At 32.0% G+C, this 24,448-nt stretch overlaps 1 protein-coding gene across 4 annotated transcripts in view; it reads left to right on the forward strand.

Moving 5' to 3' along the window:
• The window catches only part of LOC134694951 (fatty acid desaturase 2-like), a 38,459-nt gene that overhangs the window by 1,659 nt on the left and 12,352 nt on the right, over positions 1-24,448 (forward strand). The window contains exons 1-10 of one of the 4 annotated variants that reach the window (XM_063556070.1): positions 2,629-2,739; positions 7,273-7,502; positions 12,463-12,603; positions 13,281-13,427; positions 16,416-16,517; positions 17,223-17,282; positions 18,545-18,610; positions 19,183-19,243; positions 20,110-20,186; positions 22,071-22,168. In XM_063556070.1, the coding sequence (XP_063412140.1) occupies positions 7,317-7,502; positions 12,463-12,603; positions 13,281-13,427; positions 16,416-16,517; positions 17,223-17,282; positions 18,545-18,610; positions 19,183-19,243; positions 20,110-20,186; positions 22,071-22,168 (938 nt within the window). In that variant the 5' untranslated portion in view covers positions 2,629-2,739; positions 7,273-7,316. Of the gene's footprint in view, positions 1-2,628; positions 2,784-7,272; positions 7,503-12,462; positions 12,604-13,280; positions 13,428-13,953; positions 14,056-16,415; positions 16,518-17,222; positions 17,283-18,544; positions 18,611-19,182; positions 19,244-20,109; positions 20,187-22,070; positions 22,169-24,448 lie in introns of those variants that run through there. The other 3 variants (XM_063556068.1, XM_063556067.1, XM_063556071.1) reach the window with 3 other exon arrangements.

A 24,448-nucleotide genomic window follows, 5' to 3' on the forward strand; every position in this document is an offset into this window, starting at 1 on the left:
TACGTCATGGTGTGTGTTTTTTTTTTAAACAATTGCATGAGACTATTATGAAAAAAATGAAGAAGTTTTTTGTTCCAATTGTATGGGCCCCATAGGGCATAAACATTAAAACATCAATAATGTTCGTACAATGCACATTGGCGGGTCCAGGGGGGTGGGGGTCCGGGGGTTGGAACCCCCCTTTTTTGGTCGATCAATGTATTTGAATGGGGACATATAGTTCACCCCCCCCCCCTTTAAAATGGCTGGATCCGCCACTGATACAAACAAAGAGATAGAATATAACTTAAATAAGGCCGTTAGTTTTCTCGCTTAAATTGTTTTATATTGTCTTATCGGGGCCTTTTATAGCTGACTATATGCGGTATGGGCTTTGTTCATTGTTGAAGGCCGTACGGTGACCTATAATTGTTAATGTTTGTGTCATTTTGATCTTTTGTTGATAGTTATCTCATTGGCAATCATACCACATCTTCTTTTTTTATATATTGAGAACAAAGTTCTTAAAGTAAGATGTAGATTAAGAACCTATTTTGAACATCTAATGCATTATAATGCAAGTGTGGTTGATATAGACCAAACAAACAGCCAAAAATAAATATACATATATACATATAGTACAAAATCAGTTAATATAAACATATGATAACTATAGCAAAAAACAACGGCAAAAAAAATAACATGTCTACGAGTCATCCCGTCAGTGTCAGCAGCACTATGGTCAACTTCCAATCAAAGACAGTTCTAAGCTTATAACTCGACAATCGGTGTTAAACGCAGGACTTCGTGAAAGTTCGGACAACCGACAACCTTGCTTCAGAAGTTGCACTATGATATTATATATGTGATGCAGTAGTTTACGACTGAGTTATATAAGACGAGTACATGGGATGACATACTATCAGTGCGTGTGATATACTAGGAGTTCAGAAGTTGGATGAGCGAAGCCGGGGAAAAGTGACTGTGCGAACGGAAAAAGATTGAAAAAATGGGAAAAATGCAAGAAGCAGAATTTTGAAATGGAGTATCCCAAGTCATCCCACCCCACCCTTCAATATGCATCGACAGATTTAGGGTGCCTGGGGCGGGTTATCCCCCTTTTTGTGGAAAAAAATGGTTGATTATATAGGAAGTCACTGGAGCGGCCCCCTTAGGTCAGTCAGTGGTCCCCCCTTATAAAAAGTTCTGGATCACACACTGTTAATATGTCATATTTTATCATATTTTAAAGGCAGCGGCAATTTGTCAGCATGCACCGACAAAATTTAAGCCGGCAAAATAGCATATATTTTCTATAGCAATGGCTATTTTGCCAAGTCTTAGTGAGCGGCAGCCAACAGTTTACCAGTAAAAAGATTTGTGTTTGACTATTATTTCAAATGCAAATTTTATCAAATCTTTTGGGTTTTGAAGACATGCTTTTTGCATGTTTTCAGAATCTTTATTACATTGTGTAATGTTTTATCAAATGTATACATTTTTTTCAAATATTGAGTGCACACAATCTTGCTATTGAAAAGGGGCGATATCTAGGTTTAGCCACCGACGAACGAGTTTGTAATGTATGTAAATCAGGTGAGGTAGAAGATGAAAATCACTTTTTACTGAAATGTGAATTTTTTTCAAACTATAGATTTAACTTTAAAAATAAGATATTAAATATACTTCCTACATGTTGTAGTGAAAATCAGCTAAATATTAATAGTTGTATTAATAGTAATTCTTTAAAAGTCCTGAAAGTGACTAGTTCTTATATACATAAATGTCTGATGTATAGAAACGAGATTTTAGCTTCTTATTTATAACATATTTAAATACTAGTAAATGTATGCTGTATTCATTGTTGTAATGCACTGTAATATGGGCCTTTGTCAATTATTGTAATTGTGTTTGTGCCAATAAAATATTTGTATTTGTATAAAACGTCTAAGATAACTACTGGCCTATGATTTATCTTTCAGTTCAAATTAATGAACGGATAGCATATTTTTTAAGGTACAGGTAAACTAAATTAGTTGGTCAGGGTCTAGCCGGCTCTACTGAGATTGGAGATTTTGGAAAGATACATTATTGATTATTGGAAACATTCACAGGTATTTGGGGCCGATACTCTTTTTTTTTTACCTACAAAAACAAAAAAATATTTGGTGTTTTTTTTAATTTATTTACAATTTTCTACAATTTATAAACAGATATTAAGTCTCAACAATCCATTGCTAGTCGATTACAACAACTTTTTTACTATCCATACGACAAAATGTACGAGCCCAAAGTGAACGAAGCTTCTTTTTTTCACTTGGGGCTCATATGGAAAGTAAAAAAGTTATTGTAATCGACTAGCAATTGATTGTTGAGACTTGATATCTGTTTATACATTGTAGAAAATTGCAAATAAATAAAAAAAACACCAAACAATTTTTTTTTTGTGAGGTCCAAAAAAAAGGGGGGTTCATGCCCCAAATACATGTGGAAACATTTACATTATTGGTTAATAAAATTATCTTATTTTTGCTAAGTTATCCGACCTCAAATTCAAGGCTCAATATAAAGATGATAATATTGAGCCAATATTTTAATAACACGCCCAAGCGCACGTCCTTGGTGACACACACTTTTCTGTGTTTAGTTATTAGATAAGACCTTCACCTTAATTCCTGTCTTCCGGTTGCCTACCGGCTGGTTATAAAATAGACCGTGCGTGGAAACCAAGTTGTATAATCTGATTTGGCCAAAACAGAGGTAATTATAGTGAAATTTTACAACTCATTATAATATTATAAAAGGTAAGTTCAGACAAACGTTACGTGGAACTCATAAAATATTATTTGTAGAAACCTCGCGAAAATTCCGTTGCTGTCAAAGGGTGCAACTCACTGTAATTATGATTATGAAGATTCAGCGAAGCCAATAACTTTAAAGTTTGTTGGTATGCTTTTTAAGTCGTTGATTTTGTTACACTAAGTTTTAAAGATATGTCAAGGTATATAAATTGTCCTTTATGTGATAAAAATTGATTGACAATATGCAATGACTTATCATCTTATGTTTCTGATGTAATGGTTTGCATAGAAACCAGTCATATCTTGTACAGACGTGGTAGAGACGATTTTCATTGATTAAAACCACCCTGTTATACAGACAATGTCAGACATGAGGCTAATATGGACCTTCTGCCAAATGTTGTCAAAGAATTATGATAATTAACATAAATAGAAGATAAACATGGTAAAAAACAGTATTTTAAAGGTCCCAAAATATTGTTTTGCACATACATTGACATATACTAGTACATGTACAAATTATATACACCAATCTGAATACACTGTATCACTGTTTGGAAATCTGTCCCGCTTGACCTGAGAATCTGTCACGCTTGAACTTTTGACATCATACGACAATTACTTTTCCATTGACATTGTTAGTGGCGGTTCAAGAACTGTTTATAAGAGAGGGGGGGCTCTGATTGATCTAAGGGGGCCTGATCCAGTCTTGCTTCAGTGATTCCCTATCAGCATGATCTGACAACCATTTTTTTTTGCCACAAAAGGTGGGGGCCTTAGCCCCCAGCCCCACTGGAAAATGACTGGGTTTGCCTATGATTATGGCGTTAGATTTTTCTACAAAATTTTTCAGTGACGTAAGTGATGTCCAATCTTGCCGGACAAAAAGCAATATAGTGGTTTAAGGTGTTACCTAACATCCTGATTGAAATTAATTTGGCTTGTTTAATTTTCATAAAATTTGGGCAAAATATTGCCTTTGAACCTTAATCTGACATGTTAATGTGGACTTCTCGCTACATCATATACATTGTAGACCGTCTTCAATGTACATGATGTAGCTTAGAATTTGATACATGTAGTTGTCTATGAATACTAGTAACTTGACTGTTTTAAATTGAATATTATCATGAGCATGTACTAGAAGACAAAATAGTTGGATAAGTCTTGGACCTGTTTCACAATGTTTCATGTATGTGCGAGAAGTCCACATTAACCTGACCTGTTGATGATCTTCTACTGTTGTTTTTTTCTATGGTCGGGTTGTTGTCTCTTTGACACATCATTCCCCATTTCCATTCTCAATTTTATTCTGTTCCCTGTCTGTTCCTCTCTAAACTTTGTCTAGGTTGGGGCCCCTAAAAATCCTGGATTGGGAAACTGCTTGAATTTGATACATGTAGTTGTCTATGAATACTAGTTATTTGACTGTCATGACTGTACTAGAAGAAAAAATAGTTGGATAAGTCTTGGACCTATTTCATGTATATATGTAAGACAACTTATATGCATCATTACTACATTCAAAGTCTCAGGATAAGTTCATAAATTTAAGTATTCAGCATTATTTTAGAAAAATTCTCAGTGTGAATGGGTCTTTTGATCTGATCCTGATAAATACTAGAAAAAACATACAGTAACACACGTCACAGCTTACTTTATTATACGGAAGGTCATAATGACATGGTCATATAGATTATATATGTATACAGAGTTAGATAAAATATAGCAACCAGTATCTAAAAGTACATTTTATCTTCAAATCTGGTCTATGATGGGTTCACTTAATGTTACGGGATGTTAGGTTCATTAAATGTTACGAAATATAAATTAGCTGTGCAATGTAAATCAGGGACGGGTCCGGCCATTTTAAAAAGAGGGGTTTCCCAACCCAGGACAAGGGGGGTCCAAACCCTGCCCCCCCCCCCCCCCCCTGAATCAGCCAATGCATTTATTAAGTTGTTTATCTTGTTACCATGGTTACATTTGTATCTAATCCAGCTATCATGGTCCTCACACAAATTACTATGTACATGTATGTGAGGATAACCTACCATTTTATGAAATAGTTCTCTTGGAAAACTGACCAGTAAAAAGTACATGTTGAGTTTTCTCATTGGCATTTTATACTGTATCTTCCTATACCATGTATATATCTTAGTATGTACATGTATATGTGTATGTCAGATGTTTTTTTTATTTTTCGAAAAATGACAAAGACCAGATGAGAAGATTTCTTTGATTGTAATTACTAATATATACTAAATGTAAGTAAAAGCTGCAATGTACTTGTCCAATACACCAGTGATTTGGCTAGCTCTTTCCATTTTGGCCAATTACAGTCTGCGCCAAAACAAATGACATCATCTAGAAACTAACGTATCAAAACTTGTTCCTTTTTTGATATAATGTTGAAATTTTCACTAGACTTAATCAATGTTTACTACATTTAGTTTGGGGAATCAGACTAGTGGCTAATGGTTTAAACTGCAAATATGATACAATTTTCTAAATGATGAAATTATTTCCAATCAATTTCATTACTGTTAAATTTGTAACTTGTGTAAAAAAACTTTTTTTTCAAAATTTTACCTGATGACAAGTTTATGACCTCAATCAAATCACCTGATACAAAAGGTGTCCTTACATGTACATTTGAATTTGTTGTTACAGGTAATCTGGTCATCAGATAAATCATTAATGGTCATTAAATTAATCAGTGCATTATGTTTACGTGCATTACCATTACAATACACATGCAAAAATTATTTTGTTTTCATGCAGCTTTTAATGACATAAATATTGCGTACATTTCTTTTACCGACCGTGCATGGGCTATATCGCCAGTTTAGGTCTTTAAAAACTTCCCATTGGATGTTGCAGGTAAACTCAGAATTTAAATGTTATTTTTTTAATACAGAAAAAAATCTTTGAGATAATTGTACACGAATAATAAAAACTGTAAAATTCTACTGTCAACAGTACATTTAAACTACTATGATTATACATTTTTGTATATATATTGTACGTAACATGATTTAATTTTTTTTGGAAAGATTAGAACTTGTTCTAAATCATTACTTAGGCACTGGCCTTCCTAACAACATGACAGGTTAGCTACTATTACTAAATGTATTCACACTGAAATATAGTTCTTATGTATGTGCACATAATACACATATAAACTGACAAAATGGATAGATTTTTGGAGCAGTTCATTCAAGAATGTATGTCATTAAGGTGTGTTTATGTGCAGGCTTTTTTCAAACATTTTGATTAGATAATTGGGTATTGATTCAGTTCTAGTATGATTGACAACTGTGATTATCAACAAACAATCAGAGACAAGGTAGACCTTTAATTACAATGCCCCACCTCCTAAACTGTCAATCAAATTGACCACATTACCTTTCAACCTCTGTCTTACATAATTATACATACCCATCAATATACAATTATAATCAATTCAATATACAAGTATTTGACCGTTATTTTTTGAATACACAAATGTATATATTAGATGTTTGATATATAAGGATGATAGATTTATTAATTGCCTATTTCTTTTGATCTTCACTCTTGGTACGTTTTATCCTTATTTTATGCAAACAAAAACTTTTATTGTTGATTGAAAAATAAGATGATTTTAGATGAATTGATATAAATGTAAGAGGTGAGGAACTATTCCCCAAATGAGTAACAACCCCTCATTTGAGTAATCATTTCATAGTGCTAAAAACAATATTTTCTAAAAATGGGTCTTTTTAGTTAAAATGGCACAAATTTATAGAAAATGGAACAACTTCTTCCAAAGAACTATATTTTTATTATGTATTTTAGTCAAATTTTCTAAGTTTTCATAGGCTTGTATCTTTTCAGCAAATCAAGATAGGGATAATCATCTTTAAGAAAAAGTGCTGATTTTTTCATGAATATGTGCCATTTTACGAAAAAAAGACTCAGTTTAGAATTTTTTTTTTTTAGCACTATACAATGATTACTCAAATGAGGGGTTGTTACTCATTTGAGGAACAGTTCCCCATTTGGTGGGTTGTGCCCAACCTGATTAAGGTCAAACATGATGACGCATCAAATGTCCCCTTTATACTATCTGTCCTTCCATTACAATCTTTTAGCTGTTTTTGCTGACTTTTTAATTATAAATGCATATGGATGTATGGTAACCCTTTATGAGTTCAAGCTAGAAATTGGAAACCACTGAGAAATAGTTAACATGTTTTGTGAGATCTCAACCCTCCCCTAATATATCATTATGTAGTTATAGTAATGATCAGGTTATTGTATCATTAAACACAGCCTTTATTTTTGGGTTGATATGTGCAAATCCTGCTGAGAAAGGGACTATACATTAATATAATAAAAAAAAAAGGTTTCAGCTCGGAATTCATTATCACACACCATGTCACCAATCATTATCTCGTTTGTTGTCCATACAATCATGACAATATAGATTTGTTTTCTATTATTTCAGCTATACCTCTGATAGACACAGATTAAAATCAAATTAGGTTAGAGATGGGGAAAGGTGGCAAGCAAGAACAGCAAAAGGCAGTTTATACATGGGACGAAATAGCTAAACATGACAAGAGGGAAGATAGGTGGATGGTTATACAGGGGGAGGTCTATAATATCACAAACTGGGCCAGAAAACATCCAGGTGGCACTAAGGTCATCAGTCATTATAGTGGACAAGATGCCACAGTGAGTAAAGTGATAATTGTACATAAGGGTGGCACTATGGTCATCAGTCATTATAGTGGACAAGATGCCACAGTGGGTAAAGTAATAAATTGAACACAAGAGTGGCAACAAGAGGGAAAGGCATAAACATCCAGGTGGCACTAAGGTCATCAGCCATTATTCTGGACAACATGCCACGTTGAGTAAAGTGATAATTGTACATAAGGGTGGCACTAAGGTTATTAGTCATTATAGTGGACAAGATGCCACGGTGAATAAAGTAATAAATTGTACATAAGGGTGGCACTAAGGTCATCAGTCATTATAGTGGACAAGATGCCACGGTGAATAAAGTGATAATTGTACTTAAGCGTGGCACTAAGGTCATCAGTCATTATAGTGGACAAGATGCCACGGTGAGTATTATAGTGGACAAGATGCCATGGTGAGTAAAGTGATAATTGTACATAAGGGTGGCACTAAGGTCATCAGTCATTATAGTGGACAAGATGCCACGGTGAGTAAAGTGATAATTGTACATAAGGGTGGCACTAAGGTCATCAGTCATTATAGTAGACAAGATGCCACGGTGAGTAAAGTAATAAATTGAACATAAGAGTGGCAACAAGAGTGAATGGCATAAACATCCAGGTGGCACTAAGGTCATCAGCCATTATACTGGACAACATGCCATGTTGAGTAAAGTGATAATTGTACATAAGGGTTGCACTATGGTCATCAGTCGTTATAGTGGACAAGATGCCACAGTGAGTAAAGTAATACATTGTACATAAGGGTGGCAACGAGAGGGAATGGCATAAACATCTAGGTGGCACTAAGGTCATCAGTCATTATTCTGGACAAGATGCCACAGTGATTAAAGTGATAATTGTACAAAAGGGTGGCACTAAGGTCATCAGCCATTATTCTGGACAAGATGCCACGGTGATTAAAGTGATAATTGTACAGAAGAGTGGCACCGAGGTCATCAGTCATTATAGTGGAGAAGATGCCACAGTGAGTAAAGTAATAAATTGTACATAAGGGTGGCAACAAGAGGGAATGGTACAAATGTATAAACATCTAGGTGGCACTAAGGTCATCAGTCATTATTCTGAACAAGATGCCACAGTGAGTTAAGTGATGAGTTGTACTAGGGGTGGCATAAATGTTAGGAGTGTTATCTAAATACTGTACACACAGGGTGTTAAGGTTAAAATCCCAAGTCTTATCAGATTTCAGCCTTGTTTTATCTTTTTAAAGACCATACTAAACCATGCTGCTAAACATTGGTTGGTTAAAGATGTGGCTATTGCTGCTAATCATTGGTTAAAGATGTGGCTATTGCTGCTAATCATTGGTTAAAGATGTGGCTATTGCTGCTAAACATTGGTTAAAGATGTGGCTATTGCTGCTAAACATTGGTTAAAGATGTGGCTATTGCTGCTAGTCATTGGTTAAAGATGTGGCTATTGCTGTTAAACATTAAGATGTGGCTATTGCTGCTAATCATTGGTTAAAGATGTGGCTATTGCTGCTAATCATTGGTTAAAGATGTGGCTATTGCTGCTAAACATTGGTTAAAGATGTGGCTATTGCTGCTAATCATTGGTTAAAGATGTGGCTATTGCTGCTATTCATTGGTTAAAGATGTGGCTATTGCTGCTAAACATTGGTTAAAGATGTGGCTATTGCTACTAAACATTGTTTAAAGATGTGGCTATTGCTCCTAAACATTGTTTAAAGATGTGGCTATATTGCTACTAAACATTGTTTAAAGATGTGGCTATTGCTGCTAAACATTGGTTAAAGATGTGGCCAATGCCTCATATATCTGATGATGAGAATGATGAATGATGAATTGGTGCTTAATGTCATACCAAGATGAGTACATGTTAATGTAATCTGAACCCTGCTTTGTACTAGCTATAGACCAACATGTTGAGCTGGATATATGATGTACCATGTTTACATTTGTATTTGTGGAATTCTTCAAAATCATTTGACTTTGAAAGGAAAAAAAAACTGTAATCAAACTTTGACAGTTTTTTGTTTTGTATTTATTATTTTTCTAAGTACAGATATAGGTTCATTATGAAACCTATTACCCAAAAAAAATCATACTCAATTTTTAATCCAAAGTTAGAAAATGTGTATACTTGTACATCATGTACATGTGTACTGGAATGTTCATGAACTTAAAGTATTTTTCCCTTTAAATATTTGAAATTGATTGCTTTGCTCTATTTAGAAAATTTATATTGTAAGTTTATTCACTATTCATGATATTTTGATTTAAGATTTTGAATTAATAACAGTAAATGATTATTGATTATTGTCTTCAGGTCGTGGAATGTTAAAAAATATTCATGTATAAAATTGAATTGAGACTTATTCAGACTATTGCATGTATTATCATGATTATATATACATGGTCATGTAATGATACTTAAAAGTTTGCTAAATGTGGTTGTTAATCTGTAAATTTAATTTTTGTTATTTAGAAAATATAAGTTCAAAAAATAGAATACAACAGAAAGAAAAAAAAATCAATTATCTTTTTGTTAAATATTCTTAGGTATTGAAGAAAACTAGAACACTCTGGCATAAGAGATTTTTAATATATATAATATGTGAAATACGTGAAATACTCCATGTTCAGGATGACACAGAAAAATTGGTGTGTGTAAACATTAGGGATAAATAAAATAAAAAAATCATTCCAAAAGATTTGTGATTGCATAATAACTGTTGTTTACATATTGATCACTTTGTCTGGGCTCAATAAGCATGATAAGTAAACACCAGGGTTGTCAAGATAAACTAGTACATTGTTATGACATGTATGATATGTATTATCAGACTTCAGGAAAAATATGAATTTTGATATCAAATACATTATGAACATTGGAATGCGGAAAATCAGGGTGTTTTTTTCGAAATAAAATATTCACTTATTTTGTATTGATTTCTCATTTTCTTGCTGATTTCCTTCATAATTTAAAACAAAATCTTTAAGTAGTAAACTAAGTAAAAAAGTCCATGTATTTTTTGCTTTCAAGCTTTGAAAACATTGAAATATGCAGTATTCTTGAATTTATTTTACCTACATGCCAAATAGTTATCATAAAAGTACCAGGCTACAATTTATAAGCCTCAGAATCAGATTCGTTAAAATTAAATCATATTATATGACTTGTAAGGCCAAGTCAGTTATATTTTACAGTTCAGAAAATGGCCCGAGAACACAGTTATCTCGTAGTGCATTTCTTTTAGACAATAAATTCAAATTAAAAAAATCGCACCTGCTCTTTTTCAAAAAGATTTTTACAGTGTAGTGTACTACCAGTGAGACAAATAATATCAAAATTAAAGAAACTTCTACCAGCTCTAACTCAAAATATTGACAATTCTGTGTAAAGGGGGTGTGAAATTCAGTTTGACAGCTTCAGACGTTATAAAATTAGACCTTTTAGAACTGGACCAATTCAATACTTAACATAAAGATTCAGCACCCAAATTTTTTTGACATGTAATTACATCCCCCTACTTAATAGTGCATGTATTTAATATCAAGAAATAAATTGGGAAAGTTTATCAAATAAAACATGCAAGTTATACACTGTTTACACTAGGGACTATATTCATAGACAACGAAAACCAAAGGACGATAACTGTGTCCTTGGACCAAATGTCTTAAATGACCTAGGATGTGAATGATGTGTTGCCGATTACATGTTTAAGAATAAAAATAATACAATTTATTGATTTTGAAATTTAAAAAATATCTGTTTAAATCCCTAGTAAGAAGTGTTCTGTACATAAGTGTTTTGGCAGCTAGGTGTATATGAACTGGAAAGTTTGACCTAATCATGCTTGATCGAAATTGATAATTAATTTTTGTACAATGTTGTAAATGGTAAAACAAGATTGATACAAGTTTTTCCGGACTTATCCTGTATTGAGTTTTAATTCCATCGATTTGTTGTTTATATAAGATATTATAAACTGTTATATGAACTTTACAAGGTTTAACATGTTGAAACTTATTATTTTATATGAAATTAATTATACTAAGAGTATTACAATCTGCTTATAATTCAAGGCTGAACTATGAAATGATTAAGATGCTACATTATTAGCATACATATAATTATAGAAATAAGAAGATGTGGTATGATTCTAATCAGAACTCAAATAGCTAGATGTAATTCAATTTCTTGATATACAGAAATGTCCACTCAATATTTTAATCACCACTGAAGTAAAGATTAAATCTTGCCTCGTCATTTGAATTTACAAAATGTATACTTGCTAAGGTAGTGTCTGGATGGTACTGTGTCTTACTCTTAAAGGCATTACTGTGGTACCCAACACTTTCACTAAAATTAATTTGGCTAGATTAATTTTCATAAAATTTTGACAAAGTATTTACTTTGACCTTTTAACAAAAATATAAAAAATTCAAAAAATTTAAACCAAGCCTTTTATCAGAAAAATTACACTATGTATATAGCAGTTTGACAAACACTAATTTTGATCATTGAGAAGCTTTGTATTGCCTTCACAACGCAACGTAGTTAAAACGTCTAGCTGATATAACAGAGTTATGACTCTCCCTGTAGTGTTAGGTACCACCATAAGGTTTCAGTAACAAGTAATGATTGCTATTACTATAGTATGTCTATATATAAGTAGAGTAAAACCTCCAGAACAAACATACCAGTTTATACATGTATACTACATGGCAACCAGTTCTGAATTATTGCAATTTTTGACAAAAATGAGAGATTAAAGCGTAATTTCAATTTAGAGACAACTCGTCTACAACACCTGAATCAGATATCTTAATGTGACTTCTTATTATTGTGATAGGATTCAATTGCATTAGTGGCATTAATTAAAATCTTACGATAATTTCTGAATTTACAGTAACTAAAAGTGGCAAGATTTTTAAAGGTGACTGTTTCTTCTGTTACAGGATGCGTTTACAGCTTTCCACAATGATGTAGCCAGCGTGAAGAAATATTTAAAGCCATTACATGTAGGTTCTGTTAAAGACACACAGAATAGAACTATAGATGAAGATTTTAGGAAGCTACGATCAACAGCTGAACAAATGGTAAATATTTAATCTACATTCAGATTTATGTAATGCATTGAGGTCATTGATATTTTAAATTTCTTTTTCATTCCCTGTCAAAGTGAGCATCGTAAATGAATAGGAACAACTTTTTATTTTCATGCCCATGCAGCTGTATGCAACAGGGTGTTATGTGTTATCTTTGACTGTCTATCTGTCAGTGCCATTCATGTCTGCACTCTAACTAAAGTTTTTCTCATCCAAATTTTATATATCTCATACTTAATGCTTATAGCCAAAACTTGCAGACAGGGATCTAAAATAGACTGTGAGTGATTAAAATTTCTACAGTTATGCCCCTTTATAACTTGGAAAATAGCAAATTATTTTGTTTCCACTTTCCAATTTAAGTGGGTCTCAACCATATTTAACATTCACAGTGTTCAGAACCACCACTTGGAGACAGAGTTAAAATTTAGCCAGTGAGTCATGTACCATTCTAGAGTTATGCCCAATTTTATCTTGGAACATTGTAAAGATTTTGAGGAGCCATTTGTCTCCGCACACTTATAGTAGTACTTATTCTTTTTAATATAATGTAACATCTGTTTTCCCTTTTTCTGTTTTAGATTTTGTTGAAGGCAAGCTTTCATATTTAGGTATATCAGTATTTTAAGGCCATATTATGCTAAATTGTTTTCCTTTTTCTTTTTCAGGGTTTATTTAAGCCAAGTTATACATATTTTGGTTTATATCTAGGCCATATAATGGTATTAGAACTTTTAGCAGCTTTTACACTTATATATTTTGGAGTAGGATGGGCACCATTCCTGATTTCTTTAGCTTTTTATGGAATATCACAGGTAAACTTGAACTTTACACTTTATACGATATTTATTATTTACAAACGAAAGTGAACCAAGTGATATTTATTATTGTTACAATTATGGAATATAATCTAAATATGATAAATTATATTGAAGATCGTAATTTAGGATTAAGTGTTTTCAAATTCTTACATTATTTCCATATATACACATGTAAATTAAAAGCTGACAATAAAAAAAATATTTACCGAAACATCTGATTATAATTTCTGAGCCGATTTCAATTCTAGATTTCATTTAGGGTATATATAAATGAGACAGAAAAAAAATTGGGATTAGAAATGTCAATTATTTCATAATATACCAACCTATTGTGAAGATAAAAATATTTTTTATTAATTTTTTTTATTCCATTAAAAATGCTAGGAATTCAAGAAAAATATACAAGTATTAAAAAAATATATATCGAAAATAGAACTTCAAACATTGGAGGAAGAGTGAGGACACTAAACTTGAAAATTATCTTATTTGAAATAACGGAAATATTGACCTGTTTTTGAAGGCACAAGCAGCTTGGCTACAGCATGACTTTGGACATTTGTCCGTGTTCAGTAGCACCAGACTAAATCATGTCTTACATTATTTTACAATGGGATTTCTCAAGGTACAACATTGTTGTTTGTATAATTTAGGAAGAGTTATTTCCCTTTGTGTAGGACTATGACTGCCTGTAGCTAGAGGTTAGGTTAGTTGGGACACAAAAAAATAGCATTAAGTTGAACAAAAAGCAAATAAAATTGAGTTATTAACAAGTTTTATCAATTATACTTGTATAATAACTCAGATATTTTTAACATAGAAATTTAGTTTATACCCAAAATTTTTTTTTTTAAATTTGATAACAACCTGTTTAACCACCACTGTTTAGAAAGTGTGATATTGAAGAAATTTTTTTTTTGGAAAATGTAAGCACAAAAAAGTGTTCAGCACTACTAAAATAACCTCAGCTCTAGCAGACTTCCCTACAATGAGGAGATAACTCTTTTTGGATGTAGAAATAGACCTCAGTTTTGCATTTTAATTTTTATTTATCTCAGACCAGTAAAGTTTGTTTTAAATTCTGGATTTTGTAACAATCAAGCTTGTTTTGAAATTTTTATTGGTAGCAGATTCATAATTGTTAAATGATCAAATGTGTGTGCACCAAATTAATTAGTAAAAAAGGTCTGGTTGGAGTTAGGAATGTTAGAAGTTTTAATGAGTTATATTTGAATTTAAATTAATTGTGTAAGTAGTTATTGTCGAGCCTGTCGGCAGTGGAGTTAGCTAACTTCTTAAAAGCTTTATATTTTAGAAGATGGAAGACCTGGATGCTTCACACTATGTATATGGATGCCTCATGTTACGAACCTTCTGTCAGTAACATGTCTAATGTCCTTGACCTCATTTTTATGGTTCAGTGACTACTTGAAAAAAAAGTTAAGATTTTTTGAAATGATAAATTCTCTCTTATTATAAGTAATAGGATAACTATATTTGGTATGTGCGTACCTCATGCCCGTCAGACAGTTTTCATTTGACCTGGACCTCATTTCATGGATCAGTGAACATTTATGTTTAGGTTATGTTTTGGTGGTCAAGTCCATATCTTAGATACTATGAGCAATAGGTCTAGTATATTCAATGTATGGAAGAACAATAAGGTGTACATGTCCAACTGGCAGGTGTCATCTGACCTTGACCTCATTTTCATAGTTCATAGGTTATAGTTAAGTTTTTGTGTTTTGGTCTGTTTTTCTTATACTGTATGCAATAGGTCTACTATATTTGGTGTATGGAGTGATTATAAGGTGTACATGTCTAGCTGGCAGGTGTGATATGACCTTGACCTCATTTTCATGGTTCAATGGTCAAAGTTAAGTTTTTGAGTTTTGGTCTATTTTTCTAATACTATATGCAATAGGTCAACTATATTTGGTATATGGAAACATTTTATGGCTACTTGATGGCTTTTTACTCCTAAAGTTGATTGCTTTGTGACTTGAGAGGTTTCTTTTGTTGTTAGGTCAGAAGTGGTTTAAGAAATTTTAAAAATAATCATTATTGAATTTATTTGTATTTTATTTGAAATTTTAAGCACTCATTTTTTTTTAGAAAATTTTGAGTTTATTTAGTCATTAAACTGATTTTTTTCATTTCAACACACAATTTTTTATTGTAAATTGTATGAACTGTTGTTTTATGCATGAATTGTCTATTTGTCTCTGTTTTAAACATTTTAAGATTATCTTTTGAAACAGAAGATAAGACGAAAAATATCTTGATTGAAATGATAGAAATTTGATACAGTAATGACAGAACAGTTCCCAGTTAGCCCTGTTATTCCATAATGAATTGAAAACTGCCATTTGCACAAAGTTTGTCTCCTTTTAATATTTATAACCACTTAGCTCTTCTCAGGAAAGAGCCCTAAATTTGACTTTGTGTCATAAAAAATTGAGCTGAAACGAAATTCTAATTCTTAAATTGTTTTTTATCCTCGTAATTATATATTATTTCCAGTTATAAATATATAATGAAAAATGATACTGAAATTAATAAAATTAATGACATAGCCGTCATCACAAATGAATGGTGTAGTATCTGAGCTGAAAATTCTCTGATTATAATGTTAAAAACTGAGGTGTATTTTTATTTCATAGTTCATAGTTCATACGTTTTGTTATATATTTGTTATATTTTATTTTGTACACAATTAGAGCATACAGTTTAATAATAGCAGTATTTTGCATAAACAATTTACAATTGTGATTTGCGTCTGTTGAAATTTATGTGAAATCCATGTTCAATATATCAAAATTGTTTTGACATTAAAATTGAGATTGTTAGAAAAATCAAATTTTATCTTCAGATTTAGGTAGCGGTTTGATATATTTGGCAATGTACTGTCCATGTTAATTTGTATGCTCTAACCAACCCTGTTGTATTTAATGTTTTTGTTATATAAGGGATTTATTTTTTCAGGCTCAAGGCGGTTGGCTACAGCATGACTTTGGTCATTTATCTGTCTTTCACAACACAAAATGGGACCATTTTTTTCATTATTTTGTACTAGGATTCTTAAAGGTATAATCCGCACATAGATAAATTGTTAAAAAAAATTGAAACTAAACAAATGTTGATGTTGTGTTTAAAGTAAGGAACAAAGTTTTTATTGTCAGTTGACAAAATTAGAGTGATTGATCATGCAAATCTAAAAAAATCTATACATTATATATATATAATAAGTATATGCAGCTGAATTCACCATTTCAGGAACTTTAAAAAGTATATCTATAAATGTTGTGATTGGTACACAATGAAATAAGATCAAAAACTTGAATTATTTTAATTTTTTTGTGTCTGAACAAATTAAATGATGCACAATTTTTTGGCTATCACCAACTGTCTTTCAAAAGTTAAAAAAACCAGATCGCTGGTGACCTTTCTGTGCAGCAATTCGAAAAATAACCTGAATTTAAAAAATTAGCCATTATTAGATGGGTCACATTATCAGTTGCTACATTTAGTTATACACATTGAGGATGAATATCATTATCTATTGCAGGTTTCATTGTTGTTTTCCACTATCACGACTATTGTTATTTGTTTTAATTTTATAAAAAAAATAGCATATTATGGTTATGTGTATGTTAATCTTTATTTTTCACCTTTAATATAGTTAAATGATATAATATGAGATGCGTTGGATAGAAAATTGCCCCAAATATTTCTTATGCATATATATCCAATTTTAATAATATTGATTATTTAATACAAATTCTCCTGCAGGGAGCTTCACCCGATTGGTGGAACCACATGCATTACCAGCATCATGCCAAACCTAATGTGGTAAGTTATATATATAAACATCTGTGCAGTTCCAGTTCTTATTTATATATGCTCCTCTATAAAAAGTAGTTCTGGAATAGAATGTATCACATGTTAAGTTTGAGCACAGAACTAATTTAATCTCACAACGTATAGTTATTAAATATAAGAAGATGTGATATGAGTGTCAATGAGACAACTCTCCATCAAAGTCACAATTTGTAAAATTAAACAATTATAAGTCAAAGCATGGTCTTCAACATGGAGCCTTGGCTCACACTGAACAGCAAGCTATAAAGGGCCCAAAAATATTAAGTGTAAAACCATTGAAACAGGTACCAATTTAGGCTGTCTGGACCATGTATTGTTTGTTGTTGTTTGTTCCCTCCATTTTTGTTTCGCCTTGACAAAGTCAAAAAGCAAGACATAGGTATGCTGTTTCTAGAGTAGTTGGCTGCGGCGTCAACAATGTATTAGTTTGTGATTAGACCTAGTTTATGTTGACCACAAGTGGTAGGTCAATGGTATTTGGTATGCAGTTGTTTAAGCATTGGCATATCTCATTTCCATGGAGATTATTTTGCTCTGTCCCTTAGTCATGGTCTATTGACTTTGAAACATTTGCTTATTTTACATTTATTAGTTTGTGATTAGGTCAGTTTATGGGGAATCACCAGTGGTGGGTCAATAATATTTGGTATGCAGTTGTATAAGCATATCTCATTACCATGGAAATTATTTTGCTTCACCCCCTTAGTCATACTTTGAAACATTTGCTTAGTTTATATGTATTAGTTTGTGATTAGATCAGTTTGAGAGGTGCTTATGTTGAGGCAATGATATTTGCCAAATTTGCAAGTCTTAAGACTTATTTCAATAGAGCCCCACCATGGTTCATTGACTTTGAATCTTATACATAGTTTACAAGTTAATGTTTGTGTTTAGGTTTGATTAAAGGGAAAGACTTAATATAGTAAGTAAATAGTATTTGGTATGCAGTTGTATTAACATTGGCACATCTCATTTCCATGGAGATTGTTCAGCCATGTACCTTCAGTCATGGTCCATCAACTTTGAATATTTGAATAACTTACATGTTAAAGTATTGCTACATGTTAACTTCAACATTTTCACTATCAAAACATCAAAAGGCTAGACATAGCTATGCTGTAACAGTATGTAGTTCAAATGCAAACTGAGAAAATTCTGAATATAAATTCAAACAGAAAAACTTGTTTTGTATTACTAAACAACTATGTTAATTATTTTATACTATTTTTCAGTTGGATAAAGATCCTGATGTAAGAGTAGAACAACTATTTGTTGTAGGAGATGTCATGCCAGTGGAGGTATGTTATTTTAGGTTTTCTGTGTTTTAATGCCACCGACCTACAACATTTACTTGTGATGTTATTTGTGATTGTCTTAGTAATAATTTTATCAATGGGTTTTATGGCTGCAATGCTAAATGGATTTTTTTGGTTAAGATTTTATAAAGTGTTGTCAGTGTACAATAGGAAAACTTAAAAGAATCCTAGTACATTAAGATTGGAGTCAAGTGCACCCAACAACAGGGGTCGAACACAAAACCTCAGTGTTGACTGACTATTAATTCCAGTAGAACTACTTAGACCACTTGGCCACTGGCACTTTAACAACTTCTGTGCCATTGAAAGGAATTCAGTTAAAGTTTGATTTTAATGCATATAATTTAATTTGTACTCAACATCCTTTTTTTATTCATGTTTATTAACTTACCAAATTCAGCGGTGTTTAAGTAATAGTAGTTACTACATTTGTACAACAAAATAATCAATATTTTCTGCTTATCTTTTCTACAGCTTCAAAATCTGTAATCAAAGTTTTAAACTTTGTCATGAGTTTTTTTCATTTCTTTGAATGTATTGTGGGTTTTTTCCAGGTTGCCAAATCAGGGAAATCATCCTTTCCTTATAATCAGCAACACAAGTATTTTCCATTCTGTAAGTATTTAAGTTAAGCCTGCCAGTCAGAGTAAGTTACTTGTATTCATCAGGATAAAAGCATATTACTCATATACTCAAAATTATGGATATAAAGCACATTACTTATATACTCAGGTATATTAAGTGCAAGTTACTCTTAAACTCAAGTATAATAGAAGAAATTACTTATTAAATTTTAGAGCTTTTTAGAGGGATTTAGAGCAAACTATAGTGATTTATAGCAAGCAAATCAAATACTCAAGGATATTTAGCAACTTACTCAAAAGTATTTTATTGGAATATACTTTATGATATAGAGCAAGTTACTGATAAAAAACTCAAACGTACATTATTGCAAGTTATTTACATACTCAATTACATAAATTAAAAATATATGAGTTTTTACAAAGCAAGGAAAAACAAATTATTTAGCAGTAAACATTTGCCTTCACTTCAGTCTTAGAACACATTTTTTTAAACATCAATAACTTTGACAAACTTTTTCTGAAATGTTATGAAACTTGGAAATAGTAATTTCAAGAAGGTACATCAGAAGAAAACTGTTATAATTATTGGGGTATTTTATTGATAAATGGACTTAGTTTTTGGCAGTCAACATTTCTCATTTGCACTGATATTAGCAATCATAGGCTAATTGGATTATTAGGTAGGAATTTCCAAGGGGGGTTATTTGGACTCACTAACTCAACGTTAACAGTCACAATTCTAACAGAAAGTTGACTTTAACAGTGCTTATTTGTTTTCAAGGGGGGTTCGTCCAAACCCACAGAACCCCCCTGGCTACGGGTATGATACACACCGAAGAGTAAAAAAATAATTTAAAACAAATCAAAATGTTGAATAATTATATTTCTCTTTTACAGTTATTCCCCCTTTGCTGTTTCCTCTGTATTTCCAGTTTATGTTGTTCAGACATGTTTACACCAGAAAGCTTTGGATAGTGAGTATTAAACTTATTCTTGATTGGATAAAGTCACCAATTTTTATGGCATCAATTCCCAAATTTGATTTACTATACTTCCTCTGTCCTTTAATTTCTGAAGAATCAACCTTATAAAATTGTTTTTCATTGAAAATTAGCAAATTATATTTTATGCTATTATTCTTGACAGAGATGTTCTTTTTGTTTAACTGATGGATAATTGACAAATCTTGACCACAAGTCTTGTGTAAAACTAGGTTAAAATAAAATTGACAAAATAACTTTGACAAATGGCTGCATAACAGAAAATATATTAAGATTCAACACCAAATCTGAATCAGAAACTATTTCCATGTTTGCTGATAAAAATATAATATGCCTAATGACTGTCTCTTTATCAGGGCTTCCAAAAAATATTTGAGCCAGCCGGACATTTTATATCTGTTCCCGATTTTAATCCTTTAAGACTTAGTCACAAAAGGCAATTATGGTAATCAGATGGCCATTCCAATGATTGACATTACATTAAAAAAATACAATTTTAAACTTTACTTTGATATGAATTTGATGTTCAGATGTAAACTGTTAAATTGGCAGTGCATCATTCATAGTGTGCACATCAGCCTGCTCATATCTGCCTTAGACTTTTTATTTGTGCAAAATGACATTGTCAAAAACTTTTACTTTTGTTTTTAAAAAATCACATTTTTCTAACCGGATGTTGACTTGACAATGGTAAAACATGGACCAAAAACGGAAACGTAAAATCTGTGTATGTTTACAAAGCACGAATGAGTGAACAAGCTCTTTTCATGTTACTTCTTCAACAAAATTCTTGAAATGAACATTAGATACAGGTATCAATGATAATTTTAGCATATATTTGAAGAAATGTAGGATGCTGCTTTTGCATTTAATTAAATTTCCCATCTGTGCACATGCGCACACATGTTCTAGTTCATAAGACGTAGTTTTGACAATTTTTCATTTAAAATCTGTTTAAATTTTTCATCAAATCATGTTGATAAACTAATTTCTTATAATTTTAATCTTTTGGACTAAATCAATTACATACAAACCGCTGATGAAATGTAAGAAAATAATTGTAAATAAACCGATCAATTTATACGATGTCCGGTAATGAAAATAGTTCACCTGTCAACTGAACAGGTAGACTTCAGCTGTCCAACTACTAATTAGCCTTGATTAAAATTAGAATGTACTTGTTTTGATGGTAATTAAACATCATGTCACTTTTATGACAGGAAATGTGTTTATGTTAAAGGCAAAGGATTGGGTGAAAAAGATCGTGAATTATGTTAATTATGTTAAAATGATCGAAAAAGCCTTGAAAACTAAAAAGTATATGACCGTTTCATGCTTTGCCCAGCCGGACTTTTATCGGACATTATAAAATTGTCCGGAATATATGACCGTTTTGGAAACCCTGCTCTTTATCGCAGAATGTTGCCATGTTTACAGTAAACCCATAGAATTATTGGTTGTATCAAAAATGTCTTGAATTACCGTGAGATTCAAAGACCCATGACAAAGATATTAAATTATTGTTCCTCAGACATTGACACAGTTTTGTATTAGACCATGTTGGCAGTCAGAGATTTCCTACACAATATTATACTTATATGTTGATCATGGTTTAAAAATTTAGAAGATGAACAAGAATGAAATATATTTTCTGAGTTTTTTAAATTTCAATGTTAACTCACCGACACAAATAAAAAGCCATTTAATAAAACCAAACATCATATGGAGTTCAAGCTTTAAGTATAATGATTGTAGTAAGAGTTCTGATATTTATTTATTTACAGAATATTGTAATTATGACTGTATGCTTTTTCATGTTTTTTCTTGTGTTACCACAATTTTTTTTTTTATTTTCAGGACGTTATTATCATGGGCTCCTACTTCTTTAGATTCTGTTTCTTCTTGGTACCTTTGGTAGGATGGGGATGGACATTTTTCTATTATGAAGCTTTCAGGTAAGTTATGTACCTTTGGTTGGATGGGGATGGACATTTTTCTATTATGAAGCTTTCAGGTAAGTTATGTACCTTTGGTTGGATGGGGATGGACATTTTTCTATTATGAAGCTTTCAGGTAAGTTATGTACCTTTGGTTGGATGGGGATGGACATTTTTCTATTATGAAGCTTTCAGGTAAGTTATGTACCTTTGGTTGGATGGGGATGGACATTTTTCTATTATGAAGCTTTCAGGTAAGTTATGTACCTTTGGTAGGATGGGGATGGACATTTTTCTATTATGAAGCTTTCAGGTAAGTTATGTACCTTTGGTAGGATGGGGATGGACATTTTTCTATTATGAAGCTTTCAGGTAAGTTATGTACCTTTGGTTGGATGGGGATGGACATTTTTCTATTATGAAGCTTTCAGGTAAGTTATGTACCTTTGGTTGGATGGGGATGGACATTTTTCTATTATGAAGCTTTCAGGTAAGTTATGTACCTTTGGTAGGATGGGGATGGACATTTTTCTATTATGAAGCTTTCAGGTAAGTTTTGTACCTTTGGTAGGATGGGGATGGACATTTTTCTATTATGAAGCTTTCAGGTAAGTTATGTACCTTTGGTAGGATGGGGATGGACATTTTTCTATTATGAAGCTTTCAGGTAAGTTTTGTACCTTTGGTTGGATGGGGATGGACATTTTTCTATTATGAAGCTTTCAGGTAAGTTTTGTACCTTTGGTTGGATGGGGATGGACATTTTTCTATTATGAAGCTTTCAGGTAAGTTTTGTACCTTTGGTAGGATGGGGATGGACATTTTTCTATTATGAAGCTTTCAGGTAAGTTATGTACCTTTGGTAGGATGGGGATGGACATTTTTCTATTATGAAGCTTTCAGGTAAGTTATGTACCTTTGGTTGGATGGGGATGGACATTTTTCTATTATGAAGCTTTCAGGTAAGTAATGTACCTTTGGTAGGATGGGGATGGACATTTTTCTATTATGAAGCTTTCAGGTAAGTTATGTACCTTTGGTTGGATGGGGATGGACATTTTTCTATTATGAAGCTTTCAGGTAAGTTATGTACCTTTGGTTGGATGGGGATGGACATTTTTCTATTATGAAGCTTTCAGGTAAGTAATGTACCTTTGGTAGGATGGGGATGGACATTTTTCTATTATGAAGCTTTCAGGTAAGTTATGTACCTTTGGTTGGATGGGGATGGACATTTTTCTATTATGAAGCTTTCAGGTAAGTTATGTACCTTTGGTTGGATGGGGATGGACATTTTTCTATTAGGCCAGGATTTTTTAATTTGTTGGTTTACGGATCCGCCGACCCGATTTTTCCGATTTCGAGAATAAAAATAAAATCGAATTTTCAGGCTTTTTTTTATTCTCGCCGACCCTAACAAATGCATTATCCCTGAAAAATAATTAAAATATCCTTTTTTTATGAAATGAAATGCATTAATCACTAACAGAAGTGATGACACTTTCTATTGTGAAAAAATGAAACTTCCAGTTTACGTTTCTAAAAATAGACAAATCAATTATTAATGACCTTGAAATGTAGTTTGCGCAAATAATTTTGCGGAACGAAACCTGTGTTTAAACCCATTACACAATAAGTTCGTTTCCCTTATTTGTCACCAGTCCGTAAGATGCATGTTCTCATAGAAATAGACTTGTCCAAATGTGGAAAGGTGGAAGTTCAAGACATCAAGTTAAAGTACTGAATTTTAACAAATCATTTGATATTTTCTTGTCATGAATATTAAAAAAATATCGCCCATTTGGATAAAAAACGGGAATGCATGACAACAGATTATTTAATCTGATATTCTCGTTTTTCCAGTGGACGAGTCTATTACGTTTTTTCCACGTGTGTTGAAACATTTTGTACGACGTTTTTACTTTTTTTTTCTTCATCAGTTTTCGTGCTTATTATTTTTCACCAAGTTTTGATTAAAAGCTAAGTCAAATAACTGAGGTGAATCTGTTTTTTCTTGTTTGTGAAATGACGATTTAATTTCGTCTTTGTCCGTGTACCCCCCTTTTTTTAACGGGAAATTACGGGAAATTATTAGACAATGGCATGCAATGTTTACAGCTGAGCAATAATATTTATCAAACTAAAATTCAAGAACGATGACAAAATAGTATGACAAACATATTATTAGAAAGATGAAATATATTTTTATTTTGCATATCAGTTTTCTGTCTTGAAAGATCTTTTTTTTTCTTTTTTTCCGACTGACCGACCCGACTTTTTCATGTAGAAAATCCGTAA

This window comes from Mytilus trossulus, chromosome 13 (assembly GCF_036588685.1).
Source record: "Mytilus trossulus isolate FHL-02 chromosome 13, PNRI_Mtr1.1.1.hap1, whole genome shotgun sequence".
NCBI classification, from domain to species: domain Eukaryota; kingdom Metazoa; phylum Mollusca; class Bivalvia; order Mytilida; family Mytilidae; genus Mytilus; species Mytilus trossulus.